The sequence below is a fragment of the Zonotrichia albicollis genome, chromosome 10, assembly GCF_047830755.1.
Source record: "Zonotrichia albicollis isolate bZonAlb1 chromosome 10, bZonAlb1.hap1, whole genome shotgun sequence".
Lineage (NCBI taxonomy): Eukaryota > Metazoa > Chordata > Aves > Passeriformes > Passerellidae > Zonotrichia > Zonotrichia albicollis.
Genome location: NC_133828.1, coordinates 30502747 through 30528299, shown reverse-complemented (window position 1 = coordinate 30528299; position 25553 = coordinate 30502747). Strand labels below are relative to the sequence as shown.

General features: G+C 38.4%; 1 protein-coding gene across 2 annotated transcripts in view; it reads right to left on the bottom strand.

The window, feature by feature from the left end:
* Window positions 1–6669: 6669 nt before the first annotated feature.
* The window catches only part of ITGB6 (integrin subunit beta 6), a 45224-nt gene continuing 26340 nt past the window's right edge, over window positions 6670–25553 (bottom strand). For both annotated transcript variants that reach the window (XM_074548611.1, XM_005485292.4), the window contains 8 exons: window positions 24282–24371; window positions 19548–19682; window positions 18921–19338; window positions 18238–18460; window positions 15654–15751; window positions 10900–11019; window positions 9200–9366; window positions 6670–7922 (listed from right to left, as the gene is read on the bottom strand). In XM_074548611.1, coding sequence (XP_074404712.1) covers window positions 7821–7922; window positions 9200–9366; window positions 10900–11019; window positions 15654–15751; window positions 18238–18460; window positions 18921–19338; window positions 19548–19682; window positions 24282–24371 — 1353 coding nt within the window. In that variant the 3' untranslated portion in view covers window positions 6670–7820. The remainder of the gene's footprint in view (window positions 7923–9199; window positions 9367–10899; window positions 11020–15653; window positions 15752–18237; window positions 18461–18920; window positions 19339–19547; window positions 19683–24281; window positions 24372–25553) is intronic.

Sequence of the window (25553 nt, the reverse complement as noted above, 5' to 3'; positions counted from 1 at the left end):
GACCTCGAAGTCATTTTATGTTTGGGCTTGGGGAAGAAGAATTGCCATCTTCCATTTTGTTCATCTCTGTATTCAGAATATTTGCAAGAGTTGCCCCCCTTGGGCTGAGTTTCAGTCTTGCAGAGTCAAAAGCAGAACCTCTTGGATAAAAATAGAGTAACTTTAGGGGAATCCACAGAACGGTTTGTTTTTAATCTGCAAAAAGCATGTTTCTGGGGTCTTCTTTATCCATAGCAGACAAGTAAGTATATAAACATGTACATAAGTGTAAAAAAAATAAATGCAGTGCTGGAATTGAGACTGCTCCCCCATGTCTAATTCAATCATAATAGAAGGATGGAAAAGAGAAGCCTCTGGGCTTGGGGAACCTTCTTTCTGTTGGTTGGTAGAAGAAGCACTTGAGAAGCAAGAGAAAATAAACACAGAAATAAGTAGATAAGTGGAGGAGTTCCTCCCCATTTAACAAACGATAAAAGTGTCTGACAGAGCAAACAGCAGGAAATACTGCTGCAGAAGCTGGTTTCGAGTGATCTGACTTTGCAGGGCAGAAGGGCTGTAACTCTCAGGGGCCTGTGGTGTCCCTCTTCTCAGAAAAGCTGTAGCCTTCTAAAATTTTCAGATTCTGGGAGAGAAGCTTAGTAATGAGCCCTTTATGAAAATCTGGCCAGTCAGACCTACATCTCTTCAGAACTGTTAGGCCACGGCTTTGAGTACTGAGCTCCAGAAAAAGGCCCTCTTGCTGGGTCACACCGAGAAATTCAGCTCTGTTCATGATAGAACAGTTAAAAATAATAGTGTCACAGAGCAAAAATGAGGCTGCTGCAGGAAGGAGCACAACTGGATTTTTCTGCTGATTTCAGCAAGATCAAAGTAATCACGTTCTGATTATGCATTCCTAATAATTATCTTATCAAAGTATTTTTGTAAATATTTTGCTAAGTGCATATCAGCAACTTAATTAATTCTAACTGGTTTTCCTTGCATTTTTACTTGCTATTGACTTCTTTCTCTTTGACTAAACAGTTTTTTACTGTCCTCAGTCAATTTTGTTCTCACCAAACTGGTAAATCCTTTCTAGTGCATACTGACCTGGCTATTTATAGCTAAGATATACTTATTTATTTAAAATAATGAGAATTCTTGGCTGGAATAATGCCTTGTAGAACCAACATGACTGGCAACATTTTCTGAAGTAAACTCCATGGCAGTTAATAATACCTTGCTCATTAAATGATATAATTTTCCAAATTTTGGGGATGGGGGGGTTCAGGTTTGAAGCTTTGTCTGTCTTCTTTAAGGCATTTGCTGTATTGATTTGGCTTCTTTATTTTATTTCCTGTATGGAACCCACTTTCTGTAAATATTTTTTCTTCTTTTTTTTTTTTTTTAATGGCCTGTTCTCTTCCTTATCGTGCATACATATATATATATATATACACACACATATACACTTGTTTGAGCTGATCTGCCTTTGCTATTTAGGTACTCTCCACAAATGTTAATTCCTTCCCCTATCTTTTCTTAGACCTCACCTTCTGTGTGAGATCTATACAAAGATATTAATCCAGTGCATCTTCATGACCTGCATCCACAAATAAAGGGCATCATTAAATTCACACTAATTCAATTTCCTTATAAACCCATTGCTTTTGCACAGCACACACACAGATCCAGTGTGTCGTGTGTTCAGCACCTCCTTACAGGGTAATTTCTGCTCATAATCTGGAGTCTGAAGACAGGTCTCATTTTTTTCCCCAATCAGCCAGAGTGGGAATACCAAACCAGAGAACACCTAGGAAGAAAAAGAAGGCCCAAAATTCCTTGCATTAGCAGTGCCCAGTGAGCCGTAATTCCATCTTTTTTGGAGGCACTGTCCAACATCCTGTTTGGATCTGAAAAATGACAGTTCCTAGGCATCCTGAATCCACTCCCCATCAGCCTTGGGCTGAGGCTGGTGCTAAGCAGAGAGCTGTGGAATGAGCCATGTTCTGGCAGTTCTGTGTTCCCCTTGGCATGCCTTTTGCAGCTCCAGTGTGCTTGGAGCTCTGGCTTTGTGGCTTTCTGAACCCTAACCCTAGGAATAACTCTAACCCTGGGCTGAGCAGCACATTCACCTTCCCTTTCCCTTGTAAGTTTTATTTCTTACTCCAGAGACAAAACTACTCTCCTTCATCAGCTCTTCCAGTCATGTTTCATCTGGATATAGTCACTACAGGCACTGCTCCCACCTTCCCACCCTCCTGTGGTGCATCCCAACCATGAGCAGTGACACCCTTTTTCCTTTCTGCAGCCCCACCTGTGTGTTTCTGTCACACCACTCCAGTCTCTCATGCTCCCAGGTAATTGCTGCAGCCACCAGGCTCTGCAGTTTCTGTCCCTGTCAACTCACCTTGGTTAACACAACCTTACAGAACAGCCTGTACTGGCCCATTTCAGGTTAAGTCAAATCTCCAGTTGTAAATTGCCAGTTTTATGTTCATTAGTCAGAATGTGGGTTTTTTCCCCTAAATGTGACTTTTTAGTTTTATTTGTTAGCCAGTTAGCTTTAGGCTAGAAACTTATTTTTTAAAGTGAAAAACTCCTTTTAAAGGGTGACAAGAGCATTACTATGAGTTTTTGCTTCTAAATTCTGCTAAATAGCAGCAGCTCTTTCACAGGCATGAAATGGAGAGAGTTACTACCTACGTGACTCTTACTGTGCCACATGAGCCATCCCCAGGTGAACTCTTGCCTCTCCAAGCCCTCCATCCCTCTTGCCCCAGTAAATGCTCACTTGGCACAAGTCTGGAATAGTTTGTTATAGTATATGATTTAGTAATAGATAGAAATTTTACTTTTACTATAAATCTAACATATCAGACTGGCTGTTGACTGGCAGTTATATCAAATTGATATTAGGCAGGCAGATATGAATGTAGTTCATTTGATATGGCATGAAGGAAAAAAATCCAATATTTAAATGCTTGCAATAAAACATAAATGGTTAATGGGGCCAGAGCTGCCTCTGGCCCATCCCTCTTTGTTTCTTAAAGCCTTTCTTCACCTTATCCTTTCCATTTGAGATCCTTGGCAAAACTACACCTGCTGTGCCATTCATCCTTCAATGTAACACAGTCATTTTTTGACATTCTTTTTAGTACTGTTGCTGTGAAATCAACAGAAGAATGAAGCAGTTTTTGCAAAGATTTGCCAACAAAAGAATGCCTAATGTGTTCCCAAAATAAAGCTATTAATATTACACTCTAGATTTACTAGAAGACTCTGAACAGCTCAGGAAGAACAGACAACCACTAACAAAGTACTATCAGCCTAGCTGGAAAAAAACTTGACTGGGTGTAACACTTGGAACAAATATATATGCTTGCAGAAATTCTAGGACATAATGTTTGCTCAGTGCTGACATGATTTCACAGGTTGGGAGAGGGTGTGCCTTTGCACCTTGTACACTCCTTCCCACAAGAGCTGATCATGTTTTCTCAGCCATGCTTACATGCTCCAAAATTAGACTCCAAAATCCCACAGCTAATATAAAGTACTTACTGCGTTCATTAGAGAGTATATGCATGGGGAAATCCAAGGAAATTTACTTTGCCTCTTTCATTAACCAATTTCTTCTCAGGTGAAATAATCCTTGTGTTAGATACCTTACTTTGTATTCAATACAAATTAATAGACAGATTTTTTTGTTATCTTCATTATTTTGCTTTCTGGTAAATCAGACATAGAGTCAGTCTCATACCAGAGGATTTATGAACCAGCATTCAGGAAAGGGCTAAAGAGAAAATATGCACTTTGCTGTGTATTTCCAAAAAGATATTGCTGCTGTTACCCTGACATAATGAGTAGATCTTTAAGTAACTTGTGCTATTTAGAAATCTGTACAAAAGAATCATAGAATGGTTTGAGCTGGAAGAGAACTTAAAGATCATCTTGTTCTAAAGAAAGACAAAATTACATGTGTCATCAATCAGTGTTCCAGAAATAGGCTGCTTGCAACATTCATCCATTAAGTCATTTCCTTGAAAAGTAAAAGGATCCCAAATGAAAAAAATCTAGACATTAAATTTCATATCCTGTCTTTTGAAGTGGGGAGGAAAAGAATTCCTAAGGTATACCAAAGCATGAAAAATTTGCTAAGATTTATGAAAACATGTGAAAACAGTGATAACAACATGGGCTAAAATGGAAAATGAAGAATGAACAAAAAAACCACCCCACCTTATTATAAAATGATTCAATTTTACAATCTTTATTCAAGGTCAAATAACTCCTTTTTACACAAACAAATTGAATAATTTACTGGTTTCTTTCAAATAGATGAAGCTAAAATTTGTCTCTTTTTATTTTTAGATTGTATGTAGTGTGATAAGTTTTGGAGGCCAATAACTTATACACACTCCATAACAAACTTGAACTTTTACATAAAGGCAGATGAAGCATGAAGAATATTGCACTTGACACCCAAGTCTTGCATCCGAGGCTCATTACCCACTAGTTACATTACAAAACAAACTTGAATGCAATCTGGACATTTACAATACAAATTATCATGCACCTTTTATTAATCAAATGAAAAATTGTCCATTTAACATACATTACTGAAATTACTATTCTATACGGTGTATGAGATATACAAACACCATAAAATTGCTGATGATTATTCTTTTATTCAATTAAATTCATTAGTGAATAGAAGTATTACTATTAAAAAATGTTTTGGCCAATCTCAAGGTCCAGCCTCAGGTCAAAACTGTGTTTGTGAAAACAGCAGAAAGACTTTTTCATCCCACTTACCACACACAAACTCACTTATAGCTTGATAGAGGAAAATAAATTAAAAAGAGAAAAATATGAACTGTGATAAAAATTCTACAAGATGAAAATGAAAGTTCAAAAAAAGGGATGAATACCACACTTGTTTCTAGGGTGAATGCCAAGTGAGATCTTCAAAGTTCTTGAAACCTGGGAGTTTAGTCAAAATTTATGATCTAGATTAATGCTGTTAAAGGATGGCTCATATGTATGAGTTGAGTTGATGTCCCTCAATAATAGAAACCTTCCTCACCAAGTCCTTCTGTTTTCTCTCTTCTGATGAATTCTTAATTGTTTGAGTGATTTCCATCCTGACAATTTGGAAGGTGCACAGAAAATTTATAGTACTGTCAGTCACAGTAGGGAAACTGCAAATCATCCTGCCTGGCTCCTGCACATCTTTGATAGTTTGGAGAGAGATTGTTAGGAGGAGCAATTGGACTGTAAACATAACAAATTAGATCTCTGATGATGATCAGAAGACTCAAGTGATGGGAAGAGGGTGAGAAGGTTTATGAAATTAGATCTATTGTAGGAACAGGGAATGTAGAGCACCAAGTGTTTGATTTGAAATGCAAACACCACTTTGTTATTAACTTTTGAAGGCTGAGATGTGTTGGAATATTGATGTGGGCAGCCTACAGGAGAAAGGCTTTCAGCCCTAAAAGTGAGCAGCAAAATCAGATCTCAGAAACAGAATTTAAAAGGCATTTAATAAACAGTATAGATTTTTATTACTTGAAAAGTAATAAAAAAATTTAATTTCTTTCAGAGAAAGTTTATGATTTGATATTTCTACATGAGAAATAAATGAGTAACAGATAACCTACATGGGTAAAATCCAGATTTCCCTAGTCCCTTAGGCAACCCTCACCCAAGTGGAATCTGAGCAGATTCAGGGGCCAGCTTTGCATGCCATGAGTTTACCCATGTGCCAGGAAAACAGGATTTGGTCCCACATGTAACTTGAACTGACATCTGTGGGAGTCCAGTGGTTGGAAGGGCCACAGATGTGAGCCTTTATCTGTGCAGTTTCCACTGTGAGATATGCAGGAATACCAGAACACAGATGTGAATCTGTTCCAGTTTAATCACAGCCATCATTTCCATCACACTGCTGCAGTTTTGGTGGTTCTAGCATCACCTTCTTTCCAAAGGCATCTGATACTATTTCTTTTTGAGCAGATATATGCATATAGGTTCTAATTCACTATTAGACAGTATTAACCAGTTTGTTTAAACAAAACAATCTTTGTAAACCAAAACTAATAGTTTCACTGAAACTAGATCCACATCTGTAGCCATTGACTCCAGTAGGCTTTGGATCAGGCCCTAAAACAGGCATGGGTCAGAGCTAGCTAATATACCAGTCTCAGTTCCAGAAATTGTGGAGGATACGGAGACTGAAGTTGCACAGACTTGGTAAATATTTATAACAAAATGGACATCAACTTTTTCAGATCAAATACATTCAGACCAATACTTTTTCAGATCAAACTCCCTATTTACCTTAGGGAATGTATGTGATAATTTATAACGGTGCCAAAGTACCTTTGATTTCTAAGTCTTAATTTCTAAGTACCTTCATATGCACATTTTGACCATCTGTTTCAGAGTAGCAAAAAAATGCAGCTGAAAAGTGATATTAAAAAATAAAGTTCATTATTGTTACCTTAAAGTACTCCTATGTTGTAATTTTTCTTAGCCAGCATGTTAGTTGCTTTTATACTTTCTTTATCCAGTGCTATGCATGCTAACAGATTACAATTAAAAATTGCAATTCATTTGTTATTAGCTAAAATGGAGATTTAAAATTCCTCATTAACATAATGGAAATGAATATTAAGTGAAATCTTTTTGTTGTTCAGTTTGAGGGGAAAAAAACCAAGCCAAATCTAAAACCAAACAACTCAGCCCAAAAGTACCGAATATGTTATTATGCACAAGAATAAGCAGTTTGGCTGTTGGGCATTGAAAGAACCTCACAACTATGGATGTATCAAAAAAAAAGTACTGTTTTTGTGTGTGGTAGTAAACCTTTTGTGTGAGCATTTCTGCATGAAAAGGGCTCCTGAGCCACTTTGTGTGAGGGCCCAGCATGTGAGGTGTATTGTGAGCACCCAAATCATTTACAGGATGTAAATGTGAAATGGAGTTCTGCTAATCCTCTGGTTTGAAAGTGTGTCTACTGGGGTCTCTAATTTACAAATATTTATCTTTTTCTCTGTATCCTTTTTACTAGATTTAAATAAATAGAAAAAAAGCAGTCTGTGTCTGGAGCAGAAAACAACTGCAGGTGAATAAGGCTTGATTGGCTTGATTTAACTTTCCCTGAGATAATCCCAGGGCCTAGGTCCTTAAAGAACATCAAAGAGCAACAAGGAAGAGAAAGAGAGAAACAGGACAATAAAGAAGAATTAGAGAAGAAATGTTTCTGTATAACTTACATTTACAGAAGACAGGCAATATCACTACTTTTTTTTCCAGTGAGAAACTATTCAGTCACACAGGTGAAATGAGAAAGCTCAATCCTCAGTAGTTTAAACTACTGCATTCATGAAAAAAACCAAAATGTTTTCTAAATTTAAACCAGCCCACAAAATTTTTACACCCACAAAGACAGGTGCAAATACATTCCTAAACACTAATTTATGAGATCATGTGTGTGAACAAAGAATTATGAAGGTCACTGTATATATCCAATTTAACAAAAAATAAGCTTACATGATAATTTAGAATCCTCAACATTAAAGACAAAATTAAAATTATTTTTATGCCATTTTTTAAAGACGGGGCTGTAACAATAAAGGGTCATTTTAAAAAAATACTTCTACTAACCCTTACTACTAATATGTTATCTTTATTTGTCCCAACATAAGATATATATTCTCTAACAGAATGTTATATCACTGCAACTTGTAAACAAATATCACATAATCAGCTGAGAAGAAACAAGTTTAGATTCAGATTTCCTGCCAGTAAAACTTAAGTTTGTAGTGTTGGAGGTGCTAATAGAAGCCTGCAGCCATGGGTCTTTTATGCATATCTTGGTTCTTGTAAGTCACATTTTTAAAAGTGGTTGTTGAGCCTCTGTACAGTGGATTTGTTTCCTAAAAAACACAAAACAAAAACAAACAAACAAAAAACCCAAACAAAAACAGTTTAAATGGGAGTCACACAATGTTTGTATAGAAGTAATGGATCTTTGAGGACTTTGGTAGCTCACTTGTGTTCCAAGCCACTGAAATCCAGACTGATGTGAATTCAGGCAGCACAAACCGGCCTGGGCTCAGGAACATGCTTCCCTTCACATCAGCCTCCCAGATTAAAGTAATGCACATCATCAAACAATACCTCATCAAATGTGTCTGATAAAATTTGTGTATCAAATCTGTCAATTAGACATTTATAAAACCACAGAGTGTCTCAGCAGTTAGGTGTGACTTGTCATGGTGCTCTCGTCACATACAGTACCTACTGTGTGCTGGGAGAAGGGCAAGTCTCACCTGAGCTTTCCATCCTGGCCTCTCATCAATCACTTCCTATCCTTTACTCTTCTGACAGAGAAGAAATTTAAATACTTCTATCAACTGTATCCTTCCCTTCCATCTTACCATACCTAGCTCTCCTGAACATTAAAGAAAACATTCTCAGGTGGCCTTGCCTGTAAGTTAGTGATTTTTCCCAGGTCAAAAGCTGAAAGGCTGACAGTGCCCATTCTTGGAAAAAGTTGCAATCGAAGGACTTTGTAGGAGAGTGGAGCTGTGTGAGCACATTTTCTGCTTACTCAGCGTGCTCTTTTTGAAAAGATCCTCAGAAGCCTTAAAGTTTTTGCAAAAGAGTAAGAAAGTCAAGGGCAGAAAAGAAAGACGAAAAGAGAACATGTGGTGCAAGCTTACATTAGGTGCCCAGAGCTATAGACAGAAAACACGGCCTGGATTTCTCTGTCCTTTCCCCTGCATTTGGGACAGTTCCATTCACTTCTGCTTGGTGGGAGTGAGCTTGGATCATGACAGAGGCCAGGAACAACCTCCCTTTCCTAAATAGCTCTAAACAGAGAGCTACACCTTGGATAATCATACAGGCAGACAATAGCATTGTTAGGATTAACGGAAGACTGGCTACTAATTAAAAACTATTAATAAAAAACCAGTTGTCTACACATTCTTACATGTGGAAGAAATTAAACTAGGAGATGAAACACTAGATTATTTTCATCTATTAAAGAATCATAATTTTACTTTATAGAATAGTAAATGTGGCAAAAACCTACCAGCAAAACCTATCCATTTAAAAGAACAAAATCAAGACCCAGAATTTTAAAGGCAGCTGTGCATCATGTAACCAAACTAAAGAACCTTGTATAAAATCAATGTATTTCACATACCGTTTGCCATTTAACTTTTGATTTTTCTGCTTCAAACTTGGCCACCTCTTTTCGGTCTTGAAGTGACACCAGTAATTTCCATATGCAAAGTAAAACAATGCCAATGAGAAGGATAGCAAGGGTGACACCCACCACTATCATTGGGATATTTGGATGCTGTGCACAATCTGTGGAAACAAAACCAGTTACGACTGTGGATAACCAATCAATAAATTTTAGGCAATTAAAATCAGTCAAGAGATTCTCATCTGCCATAAGCTGGGCACACTTTTTTCTTCAAGTTCATGCTATTTTTCTTCTGCTAGCTTCCTAAAGGGTTTGTGGAACCAGCTGAAAAATGTTGCATTAAAATGTTTTAAAATTATTTGTTACCTTATTTCACTGCTCTTTTACCATGACAATTAGCAACTGCTGGATACAGACACAGATTCTGAAAAATCAGAAAATTGATTTCAGATCTGTTTCAATATAATTATAAAAAAACAGGGCTGAGTTTACAAAATTATGAATTTTACAATGTTATGGCTGGAGTTCTATTTCAATTAACTGATATTCAGTGGGTTGCAGAAGAAAAGATTCTAGTGATATCTATGTCAGAGTAAAGTGACCAAAGATACTGATAAAATAGAGGAAACTGCATTTCTCTCATGAAAACAATGAGAAAAAAATTCCTTTGCATTGGTTGAAAATGTTGGACTTGGAAGGAATTTTGCATTTCAAGTTCTGCAATAAATTTTACAATATTTCAGAGGGTCAGATGTAAAGCTGAAATTTTTGCTTCACCAAAACCCAAAGAAGTTTGATTATTTTAATATTAAAAAGTGCTGTCTATGAAAGTTACTGAATACTACCTTTTCACGAAATTTTCTTCTGAACCATGGTTTCAGAACATTAAAAAATTAATTTCAGTCTGGCTTGTCTTACATGATTGCATTTCACATTCTGGTTTTGCTTGTTGGCCTCAGTTAACTAATTCTGAGAAGCTCTGTTTTGAGTCCCGGGCTGGTGTTCTGGCTACTGGTGCCATATTGACTTCAGTTCCGTGAATGAAATTGTATTTCTAGAGAATTTCTTGAGGTCTCATCCCAGTTCACTTTTTAAGGTCCAGGAGCAGAACAGCAGATGACAGTGAAACTGGTTATTGTAGTGTTGTGGGTGGGCCATTACACAGAGGTCAGTGAACTCACTGAGGTCAGTGAAAATAAGATATTTCTTCTTCTTTTTTTTTTTTTTTTTTTTGCAAATCTACCTAAAATACATAATAAGGTATTTAATAAAGATAAAATCTTACCTTTAAATACTTGAATCTTAGGGATTAAGGGATGTAGTTTGAGAAGTGTGCTTCTTTAGTACTACCTTTGTTACAAGCACCTTTGTATATCTAATTTCAAAGCGATTTATAGTTTTATCACATAATGCAAATGATGTTCGGTATCATCCTCTTGGAACTGCACAAGTTGCTGAAAAATTAACTTATTCTTACAGCCCAAGGATTATTCTGGCCATTTTTCATGAAAGGCCAATTATTTATGTCACTATTGCATTAAATAAGTACTTGAGGAGATCTTTGGCTGGGCAGAGAAGAGCTACAAACACAAGGAGGAGATGTGCTGCTTTGAAGAGCTCTGCTTCTAGATTGCTAACCTTGTCTGTAGTTTTAAATCAGATTTCACCTACAAAAACCAATATTCACTGCTTACCTTTCCGTTCTATGTTGTGAATGACTGTCCTTCCCTGTTCATCCACAGCCAGTAGAAATGTGGTTATACACTCATTTTCTCCCTGCAAAGAGCAGGAAATGGATTTATCCTCTGAATAATCTGCAGAGGGAAGGAAAAAAGTAATTCATCAGATCAAATGAAATTTAACCTTTAATAACCAGAGAGACTGCTGGCATTATGTTTGTCACAGCCTTGTCTGCAGATGGTAAAGAGTGAAAGACAAAAGCAAAAATACTGTCAGAATTTCTACTAAATTTAATGGCTTTTCTTCCAATCCCAACTTTGTTTAGTTTCTGATTTTTCACTTATATTTCCAAAGAACTGATCCAGATGTTGTCAATCTGCACTGACCATCTAGTGCACCTTGTTACTTTAGTTTACTGTGAATTTCAATGAATTGGAAGTGCTCCCAAAACTCTTAACTGGCAGATGTCTAGGAAATGTAATAGCCTCAAATTATGGAACAAAGTAACCAGCGGAACAAAGTATGTTCCTTTGGTTTGCTGCTACTCCTGCCACCTGTAGATCATGTTTCAGGAGTAGATATACATACATCAAGCAGCTGTGGGTGCTGTTAAAAGGGCTGCCATTCATTTCCTACACAACAGGCCCCTCAAAGGTCACTGTGTGTCCAGCACTGCTACAAGAGTAACAGTAAATAAAGATTAATAACAGGATAATAAAGATTAATAACAGAAAACTGCCAATCTGAGATTTTTGTAACGGGATTCTGAGTGAAGCAGATAAAGTGACCTGAGATGACAGTCTGACCCCATTTATTCATCCCTCCACTTACTGTTGACTGCAGAAAAATTTAACCCATTTTTTCCTTCCAGGTTATTCCTCACTGGGGAGCTCAGAAAAATTCATTCAAAGGGAACAGAGAGACAGAAGGAAGCTGACTTTGAGGGACAATATAAAGCATATAAGCAATCAGAAAGTGAGAGTACAAGTGCAGAGCCAGAAATGTCATATTTGGAGTGAAACTATAATATAATATTTTACAGAGGAAAAAATACTTTATACCTGTGTACAATAATACCTCTGGGGCTGAATGTTTATGTTTTCATATAGTCCATGATTTGAGGTGTCACTGGAAATCTAGGTATGCTTTTCAATATATTTTAGTCAAACTTAATAGGATTTATTTTTAGAAGAAAGAAAAAGAGTAGGCTTCTCAAATATTTCTTTAAAATGATTGTCATGACCATTATTTTCGACCCATTCAAAACTCTTAATGAAATTTCATAAGCAATTGTGCTAAAAATCTTAAAGTCCTCAAACTTTAATACGAAGAGTAATTGAATAGAAACCAGACAAGAATAGAGCCTTTTAAAGAAACCTACACTACATTAAAAAAAAATGCTTGCTCTATTATTTTCTTCCCCATACTGCTTAATAAGATTTGGTTTCATAGAAAATACTATTAAACATCATAGAAAAGATGGAACTATTGAACTACCCTCCAAGCCTTTTCTCTGCTTTTTATAAAAAGAGAACCCTAGCTGGTTGGATTTTAATGGAAGCTTGCTCTTGATTTGAGCCTTGTGTTTAACCTCTTGCTGGCCCTTGGTGGCAGCACCTTGTGTTATCTACCAAGGGGACAGGCAGCCTAGACCTGCTGATTTAACAAGATCTGATTCTGTTAGAAAGGCCATGAACTGCAAACTTACGGCTCTTGTTGGCATGTCACAGTTCCAGTAACACTGACAAAAGTTTTGCAATGTTTGTACTTTCCCAACTCTTTTAAGCAAGCAGACTCAAAATACTAACTTGCTTACCAAGAGGAAAAAAAAGGATAAGGAGAGTTGTTAGCTATCCTGAAAATGGAGAAAAAACTTGCAAGCATATACCAAATATCATCTAGAAGGCAGTAACTGTACATAGATTAGTTATTTTTACATGGTAGTTTTTTGTTTAATGTCATAATTTGAAAGCAAGGGGAGCAGAATACTGATTATGTGCAATGATGTAGAAATGAAAGCGAAAATGCCAGTTCAAGCTATTCAGAATCCAGCTTATGGTTAGCATTTTTATTTCTCTGATATTATTTTTAGAATGAGGGATCACTAAAGAGAGACCATTGCATATGTTCTTTGCAGTTCATCAGCATAAAAATTTGCCTACGTAGGTAAATTCCTGTAATTTACATCCATGTAATCTTCCACATTCTGCAGTGAATTTTCACACTCTTCTGCAGCCTAATTCTGGTAATTGAAATTGTATTTGAAATAACTGGAGTTACACTGGAGGAGAAATCAGGTAACAGTGGAAAGCAGGAGACTCAAAGCATGAAAGACTGTTTCATAGCAGATACATTTATGAAAGATTTAACAACAAAAATGTTGACTGCAAATTTAAATGTCATTATGCCCTTTCGTGTTTGCCTTTTCCTCAACAAAATGCTTTTTTTGAGCAGAGTTCACCTCACTCTGACTCATAGCAGAGCTTAGCTGACAGAGAGGTTTATTCAGCCTCCAGTACCCACTTTGCTGCTGCACTGGGAATTTGTGAGGTGTCAGCACTATGGGGTAGGAAAAACTCAGGTTCTCCAAGGAAAGTATAACTGTCCCTGCTGGGCTTGTGGCAGGAGCAGCCTGCTGCCCTGAGGCTGGGGTGCTGGCAGGAGATGCCTTTTAGGAGTTTTGGTTCCTCTTGCCTAGTGAGTAGAGCAACAAGAGCTCCTCCTACACCTATGCGGCAAATGGGTGATTAGCCTAATTGAAGTGTTCAAGTATTAAAAGTGAATGAAAAGAGAAGTTTGAAAGTGGTGCCTGCTGTGGAGATAAGCCCAGCAGGTGTGGAGCCATCAGCACCTACAGAGCTGCTGGACACCCCAAGTCCTGGCAGATCCCTGGGCTGACCTCACCTGCTGGTGGGGAGCAGGAGAAGAAACCCCTGGCAAACCCAGAACCAAAGCAGGGAGGGGAAAGGCACGACTCAGAGCCTAAAATGGGCACTCCCAGGAAACAGGAAAATGTAAAGCCCACGCTTTTTTGTTGCTTCACACTTCCAGTCATTGTATTGCAACATCCATGTACAAATAGAAACAAAATTTTTGAAGTGCTAATGTTTTATTTAACCTAGAGCTTTTACTTCTTTCTTTCCCCAAAAGCCTTGAAGCATTAAAGAAATGAAAACATAAGCCAGAAAGAGGTATACTACCCCATGAATTTGCTCAATGACATGTCTTAAATATTATGTGGTGTGCTACTTATACAACTTTCAGATTGGTGGGTTTTGTTCAGATAATAGTTATTATTCCATTATTGTACTTTAGCTATTATTTTAAAGGGTAATTGTTGTTCTTTCAGGACTTCTTGGTGAGGCTACCCAAGCATTTCAGATGAAACAGTTTGCAACAGCTGCTTCTTTTCTTTTCTTTTTTTTTTTTTTTTTGAGGCATCTGGATGGGAACATGAAGGTTGCAGTTACTGCTGTAAATAAATTTTAAATCTAAAGAAGTAGCTGACAGTCCCAATCAGGGAAGCATGGGACATGAAAAAAAAGGAAATATGCAGGAATAAGAGATGATATTGCCATGTTCATATTCCTGTGACCTCTGTATGTAAACAGAACCATATAAAAGGCTGTTTTTGCTCTCAATTAGCATTCATTATATTTAAAAGTATAATATTTTATATTCCTAGCTACAAATATCTTCCATCTTACAAAAGCAACTTGAAAACTTTACTAACTGAAGACATACAATACAAGTGCTTATATGTCTTTTAAGCCTGTAAAGATAGTTTTATATTTATAAATATATACTGAAGTATTGCCTTCAAAAACAAAAGGTGTACCTCTGCTGGAAGGATGTACACCAGTGACATTTCTGCATGCACACAGCTCTGGATGGGCTTCCAAGAGCTTGCAGATACAAACCTTAGACATGCACACATGAATGAATGAGGATTCATCTCCATTCTTACATTTGTCTTGTTTAATGCTTATGGTACATCTGTGATGTGGATATAACTAGCCTATGTCCTGCCTTGCTTAACAATTGCTTGCGCCATAGGGTTGGGACTAGAATTCCCACTAGAATAAACACAGGCTGCCTGCTGAGCAGGCACCTTCCTTTACAGAAAAAAAAATAAAATTGCACTTTTTGATTTAAAGGTTTCTTTTGGTTCTTTTTGATTGGGGTGGGGTTTGTTGGGTTTTTTCCTGATAGTACTATTTTACTCAAGATTAATTCCTATTCCAGAAATTTCCATTGATGAAAGGCACTTTTGAATTAAAGCAAACAGCTGAAAGATGTTCTTAGCCTTTCAGAATACAAGAAATGTCTTTGCCACTGGTTAAAGGGCTGTGTTTAGTCACCAGCTGTAACCAAGAATCTGCCTAAGGACAGGAGTCAGGTTTTGTATTTGTAAGGCTGAAGAAGCCCTGCTGGAACTCATGGTACAGGCATAACTTAAACTCAGGAACTTTAATATATCACTGATTTGCAGGGATTGGTATCTATTAAATTCTATACTTTCCTGCATAAACTACTTAGAAAATAGGCATGATCTGACAAATAAATTACTTGGAAGCCTCATACCAGCCGAGTTCTGCATTTCCTTCTTGCCTCAGAAGAGCCACAGACAGACAGTAATTCCCTTATGACCCATAATATAATTCCACAGCAGAAAAACAAGGCTACTTTCAAATATAAAATTACTGAAAGTGGAACCTCCTGCTAATCACACACACACACATAAGAGAGGAAGATTGAGTATACCAACCCTTTTCCATGCTGACAGTTGCATCAACCAATTTGCATTTTTCACTGCAATCTCCCAGTGACTTGTCATCAGCAGCCAAGTGACATTCCACACAGCTCCTGTGGAAAATAATTCAGCAGCTCATCAATCTCTGCCTGCCACAAAGCAACAATACAAAAGCCAGCATGTGTGCATCTGCATTTTAAAAAGCAGCTAAATAAAAGGTCTTCTGCTATGGATACAGTTCTCAGGAATATGATAGGTACTGCCACAAAAAAAAAAAATCCTAACAAAACCAAAGGAGAAAAAAACCCCACCTGAATAAAGGTACTGTGGATAAGCTCTGTCTTGTCCTCTTTTCTCTCCCGGTTTGTTAGCTACCAGACAGAACCCCAGGCAACATTATTCATGTAGGTCTATCAGACATGTGATTACTCACATGTAAAGTTCCACTTCAAAAATTAAAAAAAAAAAATATTCCGAATGGTAAATATTCTCACACTAAATACCAGCTGAAGAAATTCCTATCAGATGAACAATATCTGAAATTGACTTCAAAGAGATCAAGCTGAGGCACCTACTATGAGTTTGCCTTTGTTGCAAGTCTATTGAATAATGCATTAAAACACTTTCCAGGTGTCTCAACAGTTGTCTCTTGAATATGGTTGCTTGTCTCAGGAATTACTTAGATCCAATTTATACTAATGAAACTTACAGGAAAATTATCTTTTATTCAGTGGTGGAATGATTGAAATACTATTTAAAACCAGAATCTATACCAATTCCTTTAGAAATCTCCCTGTAAATTCAATGAGGATTTTAATAAATTCAGGGTTTACAAATGGAAAATAAAACAACAAACAGAATTCATATATGAACATTTCTGATGGGAAACGTGTTTGCTAATTTTTCACAAATAGCTTCAGCCAAATTGAGTGGCTGAGACTCTGAGAAGCAGCCTGAAGGACTGACTTCATTAAAAAAAAAAGGGAAAGAAAGGAGAGGAGAAGAGGGGAGAGAAGAAGGGAGGAAAAAGGAAAGGAAAAAGGAGAACTGCAACAAAACATAAAAACCCTGGCTATCTCCTGTTGTATTGAGTTACATATATCCATGGGAATAAGCTGAGGCTGCTGAGTTTATCTTTGGGGATGGAGGTGACTTTATCCCTTGCTCTGGAAATGGTGAATAGTAAAAGTGAGTGGGTAATGGGATAGCCTCTATCTCATGGAGATAAATTCAGTATTGGTGGTGGTTTTGTCATATTCACCATGTTTCTCATGCTACACTCTCTTTCTCAGCTGCCTTGCCATTGATCTCCACCCTCTCTGACCTGGTCTTTCAGCTCTCTCATTTACCCTCCCAGGTATTCCCAGTGTTCTCTCTCTCTTGGCTTTTTGTGCCCTGCATTTCAGCATGGGAAGACACTGAAACAGAAAGAAAAGATCCAACACTGCATACAATATACATGTTTAAATGGGTTAATGTAATGCCTATGATGTAACTTTATATTTCCTATTCTTTGCCAGATTGGGCAGAGCAAAGCAGCAGCATTGTCCTTTTTGTTTAGAGCAGTTGCATGCAGAAATTCCCTTTGAACATGCTGAGAGGCTCCATTTTCTCAGGGCAAATTTAGCACTAACAGAAAGAGATCAATGAATTAATCAGATCATAGAATAGCTTTCCACTCAGATACATTGTAGACTGCAGTGACAATGAATGAAAATACAGGTGTTGGAGAGAAATTGGTCTCAACTCTGAATAAGCAGACAGGATATCATCATGAGCAGTGCAACCTAAACTGCTCAGCACTCAAAAAGCAAAGCCAGGGTCATTAAAAACATGTGTTCTGTGAAGTCTAATCCACCTTCTAGCTTAAATTTCTGCTGAAGACTGCTCCATTTGGACTGCAGCCCTACAAGAGCTCATGTAATACAAGCATGAGCAATGGTGTACTTAGAGTGGTCATCTTCATAACCTGAGTGGTTTTGGTTGCCTTTCCTGTCATGCACCATAACTGGCACCGTGCATCACAGCAGGAAAGCTACATAAATTGAGTATGCTCAGTGGACAGAAGACATTTCACCATTGACAATCAATTTCTCACCAACTTATACAAGACATACAGCTACCCATTTATTCATTCCCAAACTATTATGCAGTTTTTTATACTTACACCTTTTCAATTCAGCCAAGCTTAACTGAATTTGGACTATGAATTTGGGAAGGTGTGAAGCTTGAGGGGACAACATGACCTTACTCATATTTATGAGAATGGTAGTACAAATGCCAAATTCTTCTGTGAGGCCATATAAGTGTCAGATAAGGCCACCATTCTGATTAGTTGTACAGCCAGGGACAGCAGTGGAGGTGTAAACTTTTACCTGTGCTGGCTTAATTGTTTCACATAAGTCCTTTTGTACAAGAGTAATGCTCGTGAATGATTGATGTATGTGTTGTGACTACCCACCTCAAAGGACAAAGAAGCTCTTGGGTTCTGGACTGTAAATTCAGTCTACAGACATGGCAGTAAACACACTGCTGAGGCTGTGTAGGAAACAGATACCTGGATGATATAAACATCAGAGGTTTAAAGCCACCACATTACCATCTGGAACTGCAGGGGTCACCGCAGAGAGGGCATTTTTCACACGTTTGGCCTGAAGCCCCTGGATGGGTGCAAGCACACGTCCCACAGATGCATTCACCTCTCCCACTGCACAGTGTCCCATCCTCAGCAAGGCAGGTGCTGGTATCAGTTGTGCAATTACAGTATTCACCAGTCCATCCACTGTGGCATCTGCATTCACCACAGTCACAGTCACCATTGCCTGCAAAAACATTTATTATACTTCAAATCAGTCATTGATTGAATGAAAGAATCTGAAGAATGATCTTTAAAATTATTCTCTTTAACAGAAAATATTTTGCTCTCTCCAACTCTCTTTTCTAACATCTTTCTTTCTCTCACAGAATGTTCAGTTTTAAGCCAGAGGATCAGATTTTTGCTTATCCTGGCTGTAAGCCAGTGCAGCTCCATTCTCTTTACTGGAGCCCTCCATGCAGATCTTGTCTCCTGACAGTGCACGACCTAATTTGTAAATACTTCCGATTTATAATAGCATAGCTGACACTATTTTAAGTCTAAAGACCATTCATAACCAGTAACTCTTTAAACTGAATTGACTGCGACTGAGTATATGATGAAAATACAAATTCCCAAGCTCCCAGCCGAGGGTGAGCCATAGAGGCCGGAGCGGGGGCGCTCCCAGCAGCCGTGAGGGGCCGTACCTGCGCACTGCAGGCCGCGGTGCCGGACGCACGAGAAGTCATTGCACTCGCAGCGGGGCCCGTAGACCTTGCCATAGGGGGACGGGTGGCACAGGCACTGCCCGCAATAGCAGTCGCCTCTACCGCTGCAGGAGCTCTGCTCGGCCGGGCCCCGGCAGGAGCTGGCACCGAGAGAGCTCTCGTGGCACTCGCAGCGCGGCCCCACGTAGCCGGGGCTGCACACGCACACCCCGCACTCCAGGGAGCCTTTCCCTTGGCTGCACTTCGGGCTCTGCTTCTCGGCCTTCGCCTGGCACTCGCAGCTGCAGAGGGGATGAATTTCCATCTCCAGCACATCGCTGAGGCCCACAGGTTTTATCTTGATAAGCCTTCTGGTTTTTTCACACGAAGCGAGACTAACAGTCACATTGAAAGAGACCTGGAAGAGAGAATGGGGCTGCTGGGAGCACAGGGAGCTCTGCAGGGTGCTTGGGACGTGTGAGCACAGGACAGAGCAAGAGGGCCATAGATACTGCCTGCTTTTTGGTGACTTGTCTGGAGGAAGATCTTTTAATAAAAAGCAAACTCTACCTTGGTGTCCTAAATTATATGAAGTTCATGTCTTTGGAGAATATGTTCTTCACTTACTGTATCTCCCACTTTCACATGAGAGCATTTCCTCTGATGTGGAAAAAAGGTCCCATTGTTACAGATGGCCGTGAAGGAGAGATTGAGCCCTTCCGTCTCTCCCAGGATCTCCAATTCAACCTCAGACCTCAGCTCCTTCAAGGAAAAAAATGTGGGATGAATGGAGTGATAACACTGCCATGTGCTGCCGCTGCTCCATGTCTGAGGAACATGGTCTGTAATTTATCCTGACTTACACGGGAGCACACTCATGCTTTGGCACTTTGTTTACAGAACCCTCTATTTGCAAAAGAAATGTGGAACGAGCAAAATAAAGCAAATGCTGACAGACTCAGTGGAAAGCAATGGTGGTATCACTTTAATATCTGCTATCACAGGGCTTATTTCCTGCCCTTCCAGCAGAACAAATTCAATGTTTTATTGAATCACCTTTCATAACTCTGCTGACTGATGCAGGTTTTAGGTCTGGACTTTCTGAGGAGTAGATTTGTGTCCCTGATTGCATTGCTAGGTCTGGGCTTTTCCTGATTAGCCAAACTGTGTCAATATTGCTCCCTCCCTTCCTTTCTTCTCACAATGGACATTCCTGCTTCATGAGCTGTTTATGTTATTTTAACCTGTATTCAACAACATCCCCATTATTTAAATCAATTTGTTCATCAAACTTCCATTTAGTGAGTCACAGGCTGTCTTATACTAGATGTCTACATTTTAAGACTTTAAAATACTTTATAGCAACTTTGCTTACATAACCTTAATTCAAAGCCTATCACAAGCCACGGGGAAATTCCCTATGACTTCATTATTCTGTGGATCCAGTAAATGGAAATTTTTCAAAAGTACCTCAGCAACTGCGGAGAAAACATCTCACTGACTTCACTTTGTGCTCATAGAAATTTAATTGCTTGCTAAATATCCCCTGCCCTTCAAACAGAGCACAGAAAACTTGCTGACCTTACTTCAGTGAGTCATTCTACTCAAGGTAGCAGGATGACTCAATGGAGTAAAGGTCTGGTGTGGTAAATCAAAGTAAAAATAGAATAGGTATAAACCTGCATAGACAACTCCCTGTCCTGTGTACATGTTCTGGATTCTTAGGAAATTTATCTTAGAGTTGTAAAATTGTGCCCTGAGCAACAGGTTTGTAATGCTGGTAAGTTTGAATATGCCCAAATTTCCATTTCCCTTTGATTTGGAGGTAGGTGCTTGTGTCACTATTGAAACGATGCAGAGTTGTCAATAATAATTTGTTTGTCATAACTGGACTCTCCCAAAAGGACCCAAACCAGCAAATCTCTAGCTAAAGCTATGACTGAGGGCACTTGCTTAGGTTGCAGGATGTATCACCAGTAGTCTCTCTCCACTAGCTGCAAAATTACACGGTGCAGAGTGCAACAGAGAGAAAATGAAATGCTGCTGAACACCAATTTGTAATACTTTGAATTCTGGAGTCTGTATTGGGTCATTTGAATGTACCTTGCTGTTGTAAGAGATCAAATTATTCATCTTACAGCATTGAAAGTGAACACAAACTGTGATAAATTCAAGGTTTTTAGATCCTAATATGTGTCAGTACTTCTAATGATGCTTTAAAACTACTCAACTGTCTGGCCATAGTTTGAGGACAAATAGCAGACAGTTAATAGCAAATAGCAGCTTTAAGCCATTCACAGAGAAACATTTGTGGTTCAAAAAATTTTCTGAATGGAACAGGCAAAAAAGTACTAAATACTCATGCCTTTGTGTTACCTGTCCTTTCTAATACATTATTTCTTTGTTCTCATTTTTGTGTAAGTGCAGGGATTACAAACTGGAGAAAAAAGGGTAATTTTTCTGAAATTTTAAATTCTTTGAGTGGCTTTAATTAAATGGCCTGCTATCTGTCACAAAGCATTTTAGCCTACAGCTCTACAACATGAAGTTGTGCAGAATTCAATGCTAAACAAAGCAGGCAGAAATATGCTTACAGAAGAAAATAAACTATACTTGGAAAGAACATGAGAACTCCTTGCAACAAATATTTTGACAGCTCAGACTTTCTTAACTTACTTCCTCTCTGAAGCTCTTATATGACAACACATGGTGAATGGCATTAGCAAACCCTGTGTTTGCACAGCAAGTAAACACTCAAGAAGACTTTAAAAGTGTTAGAAGATTTAGCCTAACTCTACTCCCAGGGAGCAAAAAGTTATTTATTCCTTTTCTTGTGAGTGAACAAGCAGAGACACAGGACATTGAATTACACTTTTGAGAGTATAATGAAAAGTCTCTAACAAAAGTTGTATTAGCTCTGTTTTGCATGTGATTTTCAACTGTAGGTCTCCTGCCGTTTCCTTCATCACAGTTGAAAAAAATTCAGATATCCTTACTCCTCTCAAATAAAGGGGTATTTAGTGCTTCCTGCTTGGAAGATTTTTCAATCACAAAACAATAAGATTGTTAACCTTTAAGGTTAAGTGTAATAAAATGGACTTTGGGGAATTTTGAGTGTGACATGTTGCTGCTTGCACACTTCTTACATCTTGAAAGAAATGTGGGATTTTAAGAACATACGTGCCGCTCTGCACCATGTCTGGTGCGTGGTCCAGACATGCTGTGCCTGGATGAGGCTGTGACAAGTTATGGCCCAAAGGCAGGAGCACCCTTCCTGCAGCCCCCTCCCTGCCACCGCTGCAGGGCAGCAAGCACAGAGCTCAGAGCTCCTCCAAACCTGCCCTGGAACAGTCAGGAACAGGATCAGCCCAAACAGCTCGGGAGCTGCATCGTGGTCACCACTGCCAGCTCGGGGGCCTGCTCTGCTCAAAGCATGCAGCAGCTAAAAAGCCAACAGAGGCAGGGGGCTGGGGGCAAGGCAGAAGACATAACTGTGCCTTTGCATAAACCTGAGTGTGCCCTCACTGTGTACTGCAAGCTCGTGTGGGCTACACATCTCAGGAGGCACTCCTGAGAGTCAGGGAGGGTAAGCAGATGGTCAGATAAAGTTACCAAGGGGATGGAGCCGCCAAGGAGAGACTTAAAGGACTGGGACTGTAATTTGGAGAGAAGATCAGTGTGTGGAAGGTGTCTCAGTGACATAATATAATGAAATTATGAGGACACAAAGGTAAGGTGAATGCAGAGCTGTTATTCACTGAACCCTACCACTCAGGAGCTAAGATGCACTCAGTGAATATTTAAAGCATTAGAAGTAAGTTAAAATAGGCATAAGAAAATTGTGCCTTGAGACAGTGAAACTGAACCCCTTCTTGTCATAGAAGACAACAGAAGCCAAAAGTATCAGCAGGCTCAAAAAGGAGAGTAGGGAAAAAATCATAGGCCATAGGAACATAAGCAGATGCTAAGAAGAAGAGGCAAGGATTCACTCCTCACATTTTCAGTATTCCAGTGAGGCAACTTATGTTACAGCAAAAGCACCAGGACACAGCACTGAGACAACTTTTGTGTGTTTTTTCCATTACTTACTGACAACAAAATGATATTTCAGCAATTAAATGTAGGAACCTGTGTCTATACATTAGACTGCCAGCTTGAAGAAATGCTGATAGGAACCAGATGTGACTAGGAGCAGGTTGGAATCCAGAAGTGAAATTCTATTGCCACTCAAAGTTTAGCAAAAACTTTTTTCATAAGAAAATTTCCTCACCTTTATTTATTAACATTTGTACACTCCCAAGATTAACCCTGAAGTTCTCCCCTTATAATTTTTCATAAAATGGAGAAACTCCTGGTATTTTGCACTTCATTTTAAAAAGTTGTAATTCAGAAATTGTATTGCCTTCATTGCTTTTATAAGATTTAGAAGAATTTGGTTTCCTTCCTATCACTAAGACCAAAGTAATTTTGGCACAGTGATGACTGTCTTATTCAGCTGATAGAAAGAAGAGCAGGAAAAAAGTAAGGAAAGGAACAGAAGCTATTTGCAAAGGGTTATTTGTCATTGTAGACAACTAGTAGAGCAGGTTTTTAATAAATTGGGCTGAGACAGAACAGAGCAATCTATGGATATCAGCCTGTTTGTAAATTGATGTATCTGTGCAAAGATCTGTACAACTGCCTAAAAACATTCCTCTGACAGAAGAGAGCTAGGCACTCAGGATGCATTTTACAAACAAAGCTCTGAAGAGCAGTGCTGTGTTTATGTTCCTGACATAATTAAAGTGTTTCTTTGTATTACTTAAACAAACCCGTTCAAGTCCTGGCATTACCTAAACAAACCCATGCTGGCTCCTGTATTGTTCTTTTTGAAAACCCCAGAACAGCCCCACAGAGGCAGCATCAAATTGCTAAAGCAGAGAAGAGCACTGAGCATAGAAGAGTGGTTTTTTCCCCAGATATTCCTGCAAAGCAATTGTTTGTCTGCTCTAGTGGCAGCTACCAACAGGAAGAGACTTGGGTCCCTGTTGAGATGTGGAACTGAGAGACCTGAATATTAAAGAAGCATTAAGAGTAGGTGTAAAATACAGGAATATGAAGAAGGCAATGTAGATGACACAAAGATAAAAATTCAGCATTCCAGCAGAACTAAGGATTGACAGAAGGTTATAGGAATTTTGTTTCTGTGCTTACTTAATCCTCAGAGTGAACACTTTTCCTGTTAAGGTCAGCACCTAACATAAAAAACTACGTAATCATTCAATTTCATAAAAGGAATCAAAGACATATCTTTTTACCAAACTGCAAACTAAAGTTGAATATGTAAACGTGAAGGAAGAAGCTGCATTGCACCCATCTTACCTGATATGCAGAAATGATCAGCTGGAGAATATTTCCAGAATCCTTCTGTAGTCGTCCAACAGTAGCTCCAGGAATGAGCTTTGCATAATTCTGGAAATATAAAAAATTAATTTAAAGCACAACAGAAGTCTAGGTGACAAGGAGCTACCATCTAAAAATCCTCCAAACCCAAAGAAAGAAAAAACAACCCCCCCAAACCCCAGAAAACACAAAACAAACAAAAAACCAAAAAAACTCCAACAAAACAAAACAAAACAAAAAAACACCAAAAAATGAACAAAAATGAAGGAGCTGACAACAAAACCAAGTAGATTGAAGCCAAGTGAAATAAATAACAGCAACATTTTCAAGAATTCTTTCACTCTCCATTGCATGTGTCTTAATGAAAAAGTCAGAGGGAGAAGAGCCGGTTTCATTTAAAATTCATTGAACATATATTGTTAACTCTCTGTGATTGGAAGTTTGATACTATAGTATCCTTCAAGCTCTAATTTTTCAAATTTAGAGGGAAGATATGTTTTATCAACAGTTGTAATTCTCTTTAATAAAAATATCCAGAAACAGATTCAGCTGCTCTAGGGTTGTTGCAGAGTTCAGGAGTCTTGGACCCTACATTCAGCAGCTGCAGTCACTTTTTTATCTTTGCACATGTATCTCAGTGATCTCTGTCTCTGATGGATTTTATGTTGAATTTCTGTGAATAATGCAGTGCCAATTTAGCAATTTGTTTCAGTGAAAAGTTCTCTTTTCTTTTTGCATTAAATTGCACTGTGACACTGGCGTGATATCTGACATCTAGATTTTAAATGCCATGAATTAAAATTTGCCTTGCCTGATTGTTAACTATGTGAACTTCCCTTGCTTTAAACCATGCCCTTGGAAAACAGTGTGTTCATCTTTTTAAAAAAGCATTGTAGGACCAGTTTTCCTTTACACATTATCATATCAATGCTGTTATTTTAAATAAAAGGAAAATATCCACAAAACTATTAATAAACATGGGTAATTTGATACTCCTATATCCTTCTTAACCTCCATATCTCCAAAAGCTCTGTGATTATTTTATGCATTATGTATGGAATAGTTATCATTCATTAGATTTCTAGTGCTATTGTAAATCAGTGGGATTAACTGCATTTTATGTTACAGCTGGCAACTTTGCATTCCTGACTCCTCCTGTGATTAGTGCCCTCTCAAGTATTCTTGGAATATTGAAACTCTGTGTTTGGTACATATGGACCTTCGGAGAGAAAAGATTACAAACCTGGAATT